We start from the raw sequence: 13,882 nt of genomic DNA, 5'->3' as shown, positions 1-13,882 counted from the left end.
CACACATAATGTATATACACAAACCCCCACCTTCTTTTCACTGCAGTCGGTTACTGAACGTTTGTCTTTGTTGAAATGTACACAAATGTATTGTACTTTGTATCCCTCCTTTACTCAAGTGGGTTAGTTTATTTTGGCAGTTACTTGTACACATATTCACATAAATCCTACCTCATGGAAATATTGAGACTACTTCTACCCACATTTAAACAGATACACAAACACACTTTCATGCATCCACAAATACACTCCCCCCCCCCCCCCCCCACACACACACACACACACAAACACACATTCACTCACCTGCAAACAGTGCTCTGTGTTTGATGATCTTTCCTTCGATCACCTCCCGTCTACCGGTGGCTGTTGTCATAGTAACCCGAAGTTGTTCTGCCTGTAGCTGTCGCACGTGGGATTGGGGAAGATTCTTCCACACTCCACAGATCTGAAACACATATACACACACAGGTGACCACAGTCGCATGTTCTTAGCCAAGGCTGGGGTTTGAGTGTGTGTGGTGTTCTTATCCAAGGCTGGGGTTTGAGTGTGTGTGGTGTTCTTATCCAAGGCTGGGGTTTGAGTGTGTGTGGGGTTCTTATCCAAGGCTGGGGTTTGAGTGTGTGTGGTGTTCTTATCCAAGGCTGGGGTTTGAGTGTGTGTGGGGTTCTTATCCAAGGCTGGGGTTTGAGTGTGTGTGTGGTGCTCTGCCATAGTTACAGTTTACAACTGACTCAAAACAGCCTGCATGTGCTTTTTTATTTCCCTCCAACACACACACACACACACACACACACACACACACACACACACACACACACACTCACACACACACACACACAGACAGTTCCATCTGTGGAAAAGATCAGCCCGTTGAGACTCTGGACTCTATCTCACCCCCAGGCCACAAACAACGAACCCTCCGGAAAAAAACATTTGCCTTAGAGGGGGAAGAAATGTGTCGACGGACACACACCTCATAACTCACAGTCCAGGATAATCTCCTCTTATAATTCTAAATGTGCTCCGTCTCCTTCACACGGGTGATGTCACACACTAACCCCCCACCCCCTCCTCCACCGAGATGATCTGTGCCAGCAACCCCCCCCCCCCCCTCCCCCGGCCGTCTCAGGGCGGTTTCACTTGACACTTGATAGGGGCATTTGTCCAAAAAATAATGGGTAAATTTTTCTAGGACTATATTTAGGGGTCCTGAATTAAGTTGTTACAAAATGTGATGATGTCACGTGTGTAATTTGGCTTTAGGCGGGAAATGTTGCACAGTTGATGTAGGCCTCTGTCACACACACACAGACACGCACACACACTGCTCCCCTCTTAAGTAAACTGTATCCTCCTTTCTCGTTATCTTCTCTGTGTTTGCTCTGTGTAAAGTTAGGTGACTGTGGGAGTTCCTGTGTTTAGTCTGGAAAGTTAGGTGACTGTGGCAGTTCCTGTGTTTACTCTGTGTAAAGTTAGGTGACTGTGGCAGTTCTTGTGTTTACTCTATGTAAAGTTAGGTGACTGTGGCAGTTCCTGTGTTTTCTCTATGTAAAGTTAGGTGACGTGGTAGTTCCTGTGTTTTCTCTATGTAAAGTTAGGTGACGGTGGTAGTTCCTGTGTTTACTCTGTGTAAAGTTAGGTGACTGTGGTAGTTCCTGTGTTGTCTCTATGTAAAGTTAGGTGACTGTGGTAGTTCCTGTGTTATTCTGTGTAAAGTTAGGTGACTGTGGTAGTTCCTGTGTTATTCTGTGTAAAGTTAGGTGACTGTGGGAGTTCCTGTGTTTAGTCTGGAAAGTTAGGTGACTGTGATAGTTCCTGTGTTTTCTCTATGTAAAGTTAGGTGACTGTGGCAGTTCCTGTGTTTACTCTATGTAAAGTTAGGTGACTGTGGTAGTTCCTGTGTTTTCTCTGTGTAAAGTTAGGTGACTGTGGTAGTTCCTGTGTTTACTCTGTGTAAAGTTAGGTGACTGTGGTAGTTCCTGTGTTTTCTCTATGTAAAGTTAGGTGACTGTGGCAGTTCTTGTGTTTACTCTATGTAAAGTTAGGTGACTGTGGTAGTTCCTGTGTTTGCTCTGTGTAAAGTTAGGTGACTGTGGGAGTTCATGTGTTTAGTCTGGAAAGTTAGGTGACTGTGGCAGTTCCTGTGTTTACTCTGTGTAAAGTTAGGTGACTGTGGTAGTTCCTGTGTTTTCTCTATGTAAAGTTAGGTGACTGTGGTAGTTCCTGTGTTTACTCTGTGTAAAGTTAGGTGACTGTGGTAGTTCCTGTGTTTACTCTGTGTAAAGTTAGGTGACTGTGGTAGTTCCTGTGTTTACTCTATGTAAAGTTAGGTGACTGTGGCAGTTCTTGTGTTTACTCTGTGTAAAGTTAGGTGACTGTGATAGTTCCTGTGTTTACTCTATGTAAAGTTAGGTGACTGTGGTAGTTCCTGTGTTTACTCTGTGTAAAGTTAGGTGACTGTGGTAGTTCCTGTGTTTTCTCTATGTAAAGTTAGGTGACTGTGGTAGTTCCTGTGTTTACTCTGTGTAAAGTTAGGTGACTGTGGCAGTTCCTGTGTTTACTCTGTGTAAAGTTAGGTGACTGTGGTAGTTCCTGTGTTTACTCTGTGTAAAGTTAGGTGACTGTGGCAGTTCCTGTGTTTACTCTGTGTAAAGTTAGGTGACTGTGGTAGTTCCTTGTCCCTCTCAGTCCAACAGTTACACCATTTCATTTGACCCAATAAAATCGACTTTCTATTGCACTGAGCTAAATGTTTGTAAGTTGGCCATGCATGTGTGTGTGAGTGTGTAAGTGAGCGCAATCATGAGTGTTTTTTTCTGTGTGAAAGTTGTTTGTGAGAACGGCCCCATGCATTATTTACAGTAATTAAGACCTGATTACCCAAGCAATGTTCTGAGAACGATAAGACAACGCTTTGACAATGCTGTGAGTGTGTGCGTGTGTGTGTGTGTTTATTATTGCAGGGTGAATTATGTCAGGCCAGTGAGAGTTTGGCCGGAGAGTCACAGAGAGAGAGTGTTTATCGTGGAGCTACTTAATCTTTCTCTCTACACACACATACACACACTTGCACGCTGAGACCCACACTCACACTCCCACAGGTAACACACACACACACACACACACACACACACACACACAGACATAGACACACAACAAAAACATAAATAGCGGAAATGTCTACCTAGGAACAGAGAGAGTTCCAGTCTCTTACCATGTCTGAGTCTCCCTTAGGGGTCTTGTACTCAAATGCAGTGTTTCCATCAGAATCAAGGAAGACAACCCTGCTTGGTCTCCCGATCCTAGGAGAGGAGAGAGGGAGAGTGAGGACAGGAGAGAGGGAGAGAGGGAAAGATATAATTTTAGAGACTAGTTATTACTAATGATTATTACACGCTTATCGTTTGTTTTTTTGTCTGTCTGTGTGTGTGTGTGTGTGTGTGTGTGTGTGTGTGTTACCTCTGGTAGGTGATGGAGAAGGTCAGGCTGGTTCTAGTGAGAGAGAAGCGTGCCCGGGCCACACCACTGGAGCTGGGTAACCAGGAGTCTGTCACTCCCGTCAACACTGCTACAAAGTCTGGACACACACACACACACACACACACAGTAAAGTAAAGATGTAAATCAGAAAGACTGAATGGAGGAATGATTTTCTTGTTACGAGGGCAGTGAGAGTATATGTGTTCTTTTATATTTGTTATTTTTTTATTCTAACTTTATTTAACTAGGCAAGTCAGTTAAGAACAAATTCTTATTTTCAATGACTGCCTAGGAACAGTATATCCATGTACTGTATATCCATGTACTGTATATCTATGTACTGTATATCCATGTACTGTATATCTATGTGCTGTATATCAATGTACTGTATATCCATGTACTGCATGTATAATATATGTGTGTGTATTTCCATTGCAGGTAGCCTAAAGCAATAGACCAGTAACCGAAAGGTTGCTGGTTTGAATCCCTGAGCCGACAAGGTGACCAAATCTGTCGATGTGCCGTTGAGCAAGGCACTTCTCTCTGCTAAATGGCTAAATGTCAATGATGTAAGTCCATGCATGAATGTACAATATTGGTGTTTGTATGCATTGGGTCGTGCGGGTGAGTGTGCATGCTCACCAGTACGGCTCTCCCCGGGGGAAATGTCCTCAGAGCTGAGGTATGAGCGGTCATTGTAGGTCTTGTGCAGGTCATCCTCTTTCTCCTTCTCCTGGAAGTACTCGAAGCCATCAAACATTGCCTCCACTTGCTTCCTGTCCACATCGCCTGGACAAGCACAACACCCAGGGACACAATGTGTGAGGCGGGGGGGATATTTAAACAACACCTACAGGTTGGCATTACTTTAACATGAAGTAAAGAGAATAACAGAAAATGTTGAATGAGTGAAACAGCTAGAAAGAGTGAGAGTTACAGAGTGAAAGAGTGAGAGTTACAGAGTGAAAGAGTGAGAGTGAAAGAGTGAAAGAGAGGAGAGTGAAAGAGTGAAAGAGAGGAGAGTTACAGAGTGAAAGAGTGAGAGTTACAGAGTGAGAGTTACAGAGGGAAAGAGTGAGAGTGAAAGAGTGAAAGAGTGAGAGTTACAGAGTGAAAGAGAGGAGAGTGAAAGAGTGAAAGAGAGGAGAGTTACAGAGTGAAAGAGTGAGTGTTACAGAGTGAGAGTTACAGAGCGAAAGAGTGAAAGTGAAAGAGTGAAAGAATGATAGTTACAGAGTGAAAGAGTGAGAGCTACAGAGTGAAAGAGTGAGAGTTACAGAGTGAAAGAGTGAGAGTGAAAGAGTGAAAGAGTGAGAGTTACAGAGTGAAAGAGTGAGAGTTACAGAGTGAAAGAGTGAGAACTACAGAGTGAAAGACTGAGAGTTACAGAGTGAAAGAGTGAGAGTTACAGAGTGAAAGAGTGAGAGCTACAGAGTGAAAGAGTGAGAGTTACAGAGTGAAAGAGTGAGAGTTACAGAGTGAAAGAGTGAGAGTTACAGAGTGAAAGAGTGAGACTTACAGAGTGAAAGTGAGACTTACAGAGTGAAAGAGTGAGAGTTACAGAGTGAAAGAGTGAGAGTTACAGAGTAAAAGAGTGAGAGTTACAGAGTGAAAGAGTGAGAGTTACAGAGTGAAAGAGAGGAGAGGAATAATTCTAAAATGCTGATCCAAAATTCAGACAAGTGTTCTTTCAGTCATTCCTAATTCTCTCCGTCTCTCATTTATCCCTCCATCTTCTTCACTCCAGGTGTCTACTCCAATCCCTCGTTGGAGCACTGCTGGCTCGTCTGGGTGCCACGGTAACAAGGTTTGTTTCTTAGTCCGAGGAGCGGATTAGGGTTGGCAGTGACACTTGCGTGCAATCCCAACAATGACCTGCTCTTCCACACCACTATATGTCCTGATGTCAAGAGCACATTTCAGCGCCTCACACACTAACACACAATCTGACAGACAACTCACACACACTGAAGTACAGACACACTGAAAAGCATACTGAGAAACACACACTACGAGACAGAGACAGGCTATTAGTCACACACACATCATCATCAAAGTGTCCAGACGTATTTCTTCAAGACCATCCACTTTACTCCTTGACTATTTCCTTTACTTCTCTTTGTCCCTCTCATATCCTCTATTTCTTTCTCTCTTTCTGGCTCTTTCATCTCTCTTTCATGGCCTTATTTCCCCAGTCCTCTCTCTCCCTCCATAGGGCATGCTCTAAGGATTTTGTGTAGTGTCAGTCTCACCTCCCTGCATTCCACTATACTGTATCCTCAGGTGCACCAGAGAATACACACACACACACATACACACACACACACACACACACACACACACACACACACACACACACACACACACACACACACACACACACACACACACACACACACACACAAACGTGCAGATAGACATACCATTTTTCACCACTTAGACAAACACACTCAAATCTTTTTAACATTTAGACAAACACACTCATACTTTTCCTAAAGACACAACCACAACACACTCCCACGTTTTTCCCCAAATCACCACCATGACACACACATTCATGAAAATGTTGAGAGTAGGCAAGACAACCTAGCCCAGACCTGCTACTGATCACCAATCAGCCTCTCTAGAGAACAACATAATACAACTAACTGACCTAGAAGGGGTGTCCACATACTTTTATATATATAGTGTATGTAAAGATGGAGAAAGAGAGGGAGAGAGAGAGAGAGAGAGAGAGAGAGAGAGAGAGAGAGAGAGAGAGAGAGAGAGAGTTAGTAGGCTACTAGGGATTACCTTTGGGGCAGGTCTTGCAGCATTGTCCAGGTAGCAGCACTGGGGCATCACAGCTAGGCTCAGGACAGTCCCGCTTGACGTTCTTACAGCTCACCTTTCCCAACACCTTACCCTTACGACCCCTTTGCTGAAAATAATAGATAGAAAACAACAACTCTTCATCCACACTGACCTCAACTCTGTATCAAACAGGCCTGATGATATTTGTTAAATGGGGTCATTTTGGGGGCACTAAGATAAGGAGATGATTTTGGCAATTGATTTGTTTATAATTAATGAGTTAATTATTTTATGTCCTATTTCTGTCCATTGATAGTACTAGGCCCAGTTGTGGAAAAGTACCCAACTATCAAAAAATGACTCAACTAAAAGTAAAATTCACCCAGTACAATTCTACTAAAGTAAAAGTCTAAAAGTATTTGGTTTAAAATATACTTAATTATCAAAAGTAAATGTAACTGCTAAAAGTAAAAGTATAAATCATTTCAAATTCCTTAAAATAAGCAAACCAGACAGCACCATTTTCTTGTTTTTTAAATTCACATATAGCCAGGGATACACTCCAACATTTAGACATAATTTACAAATGAAGCATGTGTGTTTAATGAGTCCACCAGATCAAAGGCCCCCAGTAGGGAAGACCAGGGATGTTCTGTTGGTAATTGCAAGATTTTGACCTTTTTCCTGTCCAGCTGAGCATTCAAAAAGTAATGAGTACTTTTTGGGTATCCATTTTTGTAACCTTTATTTAACTAGGCAAGTCAGTTAAGAACATATTCTTATTTTCAATGACGGCCTAGGAACAGTGGGTTAACTACCTGTTCAGGGGCAGAACGACAGATTTGTACCTTGTCAGCTCTGAGATTTGATCTTGCAACCTTTCGGTTACTAGTCCAACTCACTAACAACTAGGCTACACTGCCGCCCCATGAAAATGTATGGAGTAAAAAGTACAATATTTTCTTAAGGAATTAAGTAAAAGTAAAAGTTGTAAAAAATATATATAGTAAAATACAGATACCCCCAAAACTTCTTAAGTAGTACTTTAAAGTATTTATTCTTAAGTACTTTACACCACTGCGTAGGCCTACATAATGGATCCACTATCCAAGATTGACATGTACTGTACTAGGCTTGTTGTTATGGAGGGTGTTACTTACTGTCTCACAGTAACATTTGACACAGTGCATGACCCCAAACGGCTCCCCGAGGTCAGGGTGCCAAGTGTCCTCCAGCGAATAAAATCTTCCTCCGAATGAACATCCTGCAATCAGACCAGAATAACCCATTTAGACAACAATACACTGGCAGGTGCTACAGTCCACATCTAAATGTAAAACTGGTGAGTAATGTGGTAGCCAGGCCTATGCACCAGACAATGGGATGTGTACTGGGCAGTTCCCTGCAAAGTGAAAGACTGCATATTCCCACAATGTTGTCAGACAGAACGAGAAAAATAGTATTCTGTGCAGCCAGACTGTGGATGTTTGACAGATAATTCATTTCGCTGGTTGAGTGGATTGACTGGATACCTATTGTGTTCCAGAGCTCACAGGCGCATCCTGTTTCATTTAAACGGTGCAGGGGGCCCTTAAATTAATATAAAAATACCACTCACACAACAAACACCAAGCCATTTGGATAGAGAAATACAAGGAATGCGCTTTTGGTAGCCTACCAAGGGCTATGTAATGGAAACGAATTGACGTGTTTGGTTTCGAGTATTTCAAATGATTGGAAAAGTGGTATTAATAAAAGTATTGCATTATAAAAAAAGCTTGGATAAAAATAGCCCCAGGGACAAGTGTTTGGCCACAACCCTCCCCTGCCGAGCTCCATATGGGTGTATTCCTCCTCCGTTTCAAGAGTCGCTGTAGACCGCAGTCACCTTAGCCCCTCAGAGGCCCACCACCGCAGCCTGGAGGTGAAGCTCCCGGGTTCCAAGTTCACTACTGTTGATTTGATATTGTGCGGTTGCCGTAGCTGCTAACAACCTGGTTCGCATTATTCTTTCATTAAGTGACTACACTTTAAACAATCCAGTCGGGTTAGAGTTAGACAGATCACCAAGCTTTCCCGCACAACTCACTGCAATATAAATCACTGCTTGGCACAGCCAGAGTAGGACACTAAAGAACTGCAGTAATGGAATGGAATGTCGATTGATTACAGTTTCCATGATTGGATAAACGTTATTAGTGGCAGTTGTTAATACACTGCACTAACGCCTTGACTTCTCACTCCCATGGTCTCAGTAGGCCTAACAAGCAGTTTAAATCCCTGCACGTGAACCAGATGGCATTCTCAGTGGTTATGACTAATATGTTTTCTGCAAGTTTGTTCATGAAGTAACCATAACAGTGGGCAGGTTGAGGAAGATGCAAGAAAGAAACGATTGGGACGATAATAAGGAGAAGATGCAAGAAAGAAACGATTGGGACGATAATAAGGACAAGAGGTTTGATGCTGTGCAGTCAGACACTTTGATATACAACATTATACTTTAATGACGGTCTTAAAAAGTTATAGACATATCAGGCTATACATTCAAATTTATATTTGGCAGATTAGCAAACGAGCACTAGGCTAGCCTATAGAGCTGAGCTGCCCCTGCCGGAATTCAAAACGCAGCAGGCGTCATTATAGGCAATTCTTTGAATTCAGAAATTCAGCCTGAAAATAAACGACTTTGACTGAAGTAGAAGAGGCGTCTTGGCTCACCTGACATGCCCTTGGATGTTAAAGGCTCCCTCTCCGACTGGATGGGCAGAATGGGAGACTTAAGCCGTGAGGCCAGTCCAGAGTGCAGCAACGCGCAACTCATCACGCACATCAAGGAACTCAGCGCTCCGCGAGTCTGCATACTGGAGAGGGGCAGCATCTCTTTTCCTTTTTTGTTCTTGAAGCTTTCACGTGTAGGTAAGTTGTCACTCCAGTAATACACCTTCCCTAAATGAGCATGAATATGTTAGCAATTCACGTCACCAGATAGCCTATTCGTTGATGGTATTGAAGTTATTCCTATTCAGAAATAAAGTCTCCCAAGTTATGCGAGAGAGAAAAGTGAGAGAGAGAAAGTGACGAAAGAGTTTGGAGGTTTTCTGAGGCAATGACTGTACCCAGCCCAGAAGCGTATGTCCCGTCCGTGCGGGTCCCTTCCCACTTTATACTTTCCCTGACACTTGGAGCAGGCACCGGCAGGGAGGGGTGAGAAATAAAGGAGTGGTTGGGGTTAGATTAACGTCCTATACCTATAGCCTATACCGCGATCCTAATGCCATGGAAAGTGTGTCAGAACACCTAGTGAAAGAAAGTGGAATCTTCAAGGCTTTAGCCTACAGTAGGCGAGGGAGGAATGTGTTTCTGTGTGTCTGTGTGCAGCATTTTCTCTATTTATACAACTGCGTCTGGAGTTCAGACCTAAGTGACTTAACAGAAACAAATGAACATAGTTTGAATAGTTAATGCGACGTGTTTCAATGTATGTTGGTCCTCTATCACAGAATGGCCTTTTTTATTTAGCTATTTATTTATTTTGGGACATATTAACTTCAGCTTCAAATACCTACCATTCCTACCTGAACAGTCATGCGTTTGTATGGCCTATTTGTAAGCCAACGGTTCGATTGGACTCCTATGTCGTTATAAAGTTACAACTCAATATAATCCTGTTTTGGATAGTGTAGGATTCACAATGAATAAGACTGTCTGAAGTCATCGACAATATTGACTCATTATTTACTATTTTGTTTATAAAAACGTTATCTTGTTGTTATCAAAGATAAAATTATATACATTTTATTTGGGTTGGTTGTAAATTGAGCAATATGCTTCACACTCCATGTTCCATTGGCGCGAGAATGTGTTGGAGAATGCTTTCAAGAGGCTTCAGTCTTGGTCCATAGGGAGGCATCACTAGCGCTCTGCTGGTCAAATGTATATTACTGTAGTGAAGTGCGCAAGGAGATTTATTTGAGGAAGTTCACAGCAAGGGTCTCGCCAATCAGTCAGTCTGTGGAACAGTAATCATCCCTCAGTGAGTGCAAATAAAGGACAACCACCACCATTAGACAGAATAGGATGATAATACAGTAATGATAATAACAATAATGGCACATAATAGCTCATTTAAATCGTTGCTTATTCATTTGCTTATTGTAGCCTAAAGTGTCACCGACTGAACACTGTGTGCGTTTCTTTCCCAAAGTCCCAAACTACCCCGACGAATAATAAAACAACCAAAATAAAGTATCCCTAATTTAAGGGGGCTTGGGGGCCAGGCTGTGAATCAGGCGAGCTGTTTAGAGAAGAGCCATATATCTATCACTGATTGTAGCTTTGTCTGTCGCGCTCCGGAAACTGCGCAAGGCTCTCGCCTCCAACCCCTCCCCAATCCATCCACATGCTAAACATGACGATATGCTCAATGGCGATAACCTAACCCATTCAACAAGAAACCAGCACGTCACCCATTCTGCCCGAGTGACCCTAGCTCTAACAAGGGCTATAAACAAGGACTATGAAAAGGAAGGAACAACAAAACCATGTCTCGAAGCATATAGGCTTATATCCTAAATGAAGTTTTCTAAAGTCTTAGGTAGTGCTGTGACATTGTGGTATTTTGGGTAACGGTTTTCGAAAGTCTTAGGTAGTGCTGTGACATTATGGTATTTTGGGTAACGGTTTTCTAAAGTCTTAGGTAGTGCTGTGACATTATGGTATTTTGGGTAACGGTTTTCTAAAGTCTTAGGTAGTGCTGTGACATTATGGTATTTTGGGTAACGGTTTTCTAAAGTCTTAGGTAGTGCTGTGACATTATGGTATTTTGGGTAACGGTTTTCTAAAGTCTTAGGTAGTGCTGTGACATTATGGTATTTTGGGTAACGGTTTTCTAAAGTCTTAGGTAGTGCTGTGACATTATGGTATTTTGGGTAACGGTTTTCTAAAGTCTTAGGTAGTGCTGTGACATTATGGTATTTTGGGTAACGGTTTTCTAAAGTCTTAGGTAGTGCTGTGACATTATGGTATTTTGGGTAACGGTTTTCTAAAGTCTTAGGTAGTGCTGTGACATTATGGTATTTTGGGTAACGGTTTTTGCAATTTTTGTTGATTTTTTTTTGTTAGGCCTAATGCATCACAATGCATCTTTGAAAATGTGACATCATACCTAATGCATACAACACAGATTCTGTGACACCCCTGTCTCAAAAACAAATGGTTTTGACTGCTTGCAACTTTTGGAAATAAAGCTTTTCCTCCCAACCGTGCCATCATGTAAAAATCAAAAACGGCTATTGGGTATACTATATCTACTTGCATATGAAGTTGAATCCCCTTCTCCTCAAATGAATATATTAAGACAATATTGTCGATATATATTTTTTTGTTCACGGTTATTGTCCATAATTGTCGGTTACATGATTATATGATAATTGTGCCAGCACTAGTCTTAGGCTACTTTAATAAAATTGCATCCTATTTTCTGCATCAGTTTGTATTTAAAGACTAGTTCCCCATAGCCAGTGTAGGTGGAGATAGAAGTGAATGTGGGAACCCCTAAATATCTGTCAATGTATTGGAATAGAAAATAATGTATATTGTCCCCTTGTGTATAGGCTATAGAGAGACATTGTAGCCAGAATTGAAGAGTAAATCAACATTTTTGAAAAAGTACACATCTGTTCTTCAAATGACATGCCAGTTTCTGTTGAAAGTACATAAAAAGTTCACACACATATTTACACATTATATATATATATATATATACTCACACATTATATACACACACATTATACACACAAACACACACACACACACACACACACACATTTGTATTATTATATATATTTTTTTTTTATTCCGGACCCTGACATTGCATGTTCTGATATCTCTTCATGTCCTTCTTTTTATTTATTTTGGGATTTGTGTGTATCATTTTGTATTGTAACATATTACTGCACTTTTGGAGCTAGAAACATAAGCATTTCGCTGCACCTGCGATAACATCTGCAAAAGTGTATTGTATGTGTGAGGACAAGGTGAATGTCACATTATGTGGCTGTGAGAGACTTCCACTGAGGTGAATTAATTCACACCCGGGTTCCCCTCTACTCCGTGCACGGCGCGCACCCGTGAATGGATTCGATGATGGTCTATTTGCACTTCATCACTGAGTGATAACCGCCGCTTTTATTTAATGTTGGACCGACCGATTCATTACATTGGGTATCAAATTGTCTATTGGGAGATAACACAACACATTTATTTATATTATACGAGTCTCACAGAGTAATGAGGGGAGCTTTTGTGTATTGCCCTACACGCATGGCTTGCTATAGGTGCACTTTTCTGAACAGATAAATGTGGATGTGGACATTCTTTAATGTTGCTATATTATTAGGTTTACTGTAAACCTCCCATTATTTGATATCTAAAACAGAAGGATTCAGGGTTGAGGGTTGAAAAGTGTAGTTAGCCCATCTCGGTAGATTGTGTAGAGTTTGCCCTTGTCTGTAGATTTGAAAAATAGTATCTCTTGCACTCATTTCGAGAATGAAAGTAGCCTAGCCTGGCGTTTACAGTCGTTCCCCTAAACCATGACGTGTGCTTTCGTGTAAAGAAGAGGGGAAAGAGAGAGAAAATGTTAAGAGGGAGAAGGAAAGAGAGTGCACGCGTCTGAAATAATTTCTAATGTGTCAAAAAACATTGACTGCGCTCTAATAAAATCGATTAACCATGACCAGCGTTTTATGAACGAGTGAAGTTACAATTCTGATCAGACAAAACCTAATATAAACCAGACACCATGTCTCTTTTTTTTATAGTTAAAGTGTTGTCCAATTTGTTTTCCCTAAAGATATGACACACTCGAGGCCTACAATATGACCAGAGAATCATACGCCTATGTGAGAACATGTTGGTGCTTTGATTACGCAATCATGTCTCTTCTCTGTGTATTTGCTGTTGGTGTCGAATACAGACATCCGAAAGTGCATAAACGCAGCAGCGCATGTTGTTTCATTTGCGTACTACCCCAGAAACCTCGTCCCTCCCCCTCTTTCTGTCTGACTGGCACACATTCGGGACCGCATCCTGTTTGCTGGCTGGATTATACTGGAGGTGTGAATATACAGCGAGGAGGGGGAGCAGGGGACTCATGATAGCCTAGCAGATGTGTACCAACCGGTTACAGGGCGCCCCCCGACACCACCTGTTCCCCATCACCGTTTTATGTACACTGATCACATGGCAGAGGTTGACAACGAGGTCACTACAATTTCTGTCCTACTTTAATGTACGCACATTTAACCCCCTGTGGCACCTGAGAGATTGAGCTTTTTCGTGATGTATCTCATTTCAACCTACATTTCTGACTCAAGTGTAAATCTCTTGAAACAAACCAGAACAAATGCGCTGAATGTAGTATGGAAATCCTGTCTCCCTCGCGCTCTCATTGGACCACTGCTCGCGTTATCAAGTCCAGACATAGAGACGGATTTTTTTTCCTCAAGAATAGATCAGAGGAATATAAAGTTGCTCACTGATTAGTCAGTTTGCTTTTATGGAGCGTCGTCAGAAAAAATGATGACTCATTTTATTTTACCCTTG

The 13,882-nt window shown here is 41.9% G+C and overlaps 1 protein-coding gene across 1 annotated transcript in view; it reads right to left on the bottom strand.

Annotated features, from left to right (window-relative positions):
* The window catches only part of LOC139385691 (chordin-like), a 33,189-nt gene extending 23,965 nt beyond the window's left edge, over nucleotides 1–9,224 (bottom strand). Inside the window, exons 1-7 of the mRNA XM_071130962.1 lie at nucleotides 8,996–9,224; nucleotides 7,435–7,538; nucleotides 6,275–6,401; nucleotides 4,124–4,270; nucleotides 3,461–3,578; nucleotides 3,216–3,303; nucleotides 304–445 (exon numbers count right to left, since the gene is read on the bottom strand). Of these exons, the coding sequence (XP_070987063.1) occupies nucleotides 304–445; nucleotides 3,216–3,303; nucleotides 3,461–3,578; nucleotides 4,124–4,270; nucleotides 6,275–6,401; nucleotides 7,435–7,538; nucleotides 8,996–9,155 (886 nt within the window). The 5' untranslated portion in view covers nucleotides 9,156–9,224. The remainder of the gene's footprint in view (nucleotides 1–303; nucleotides 446–3,215; nucleotides 3,304–3,460; nucleotides 3,579–4,123; nucleotides 4,271–6,274; nucleotides 6,402–7,434; nucleotides 7,539–8,995) is intronic.
* Between the last annotated feature and the right edge of the window lie 4,658 nt (nucleotides 9,225–13,882).

Source organism: Oncorhynchus clarkii, chromosome 27 (assembly GCF_045791955.1).
Source record: "Oncorhynchus clarkii lewisi isolate Uvic-CL-2024 chromosome 27, UVic_Ocla_1.0, whole genome shotgun sequence".
Classification (NCBI taxonomy): domain Eukaryota; kingdom Metazoa; phylum Chordata; class Actinopteri; order Salmoniformes; family Salmonidae; genus Oncorhynchus; species Oncorhynchus clarkii.
Note: the sequence above shows the minus strand (reverse complement) of the source record. Positions and strands in the feature narration are given on the sequence as shown.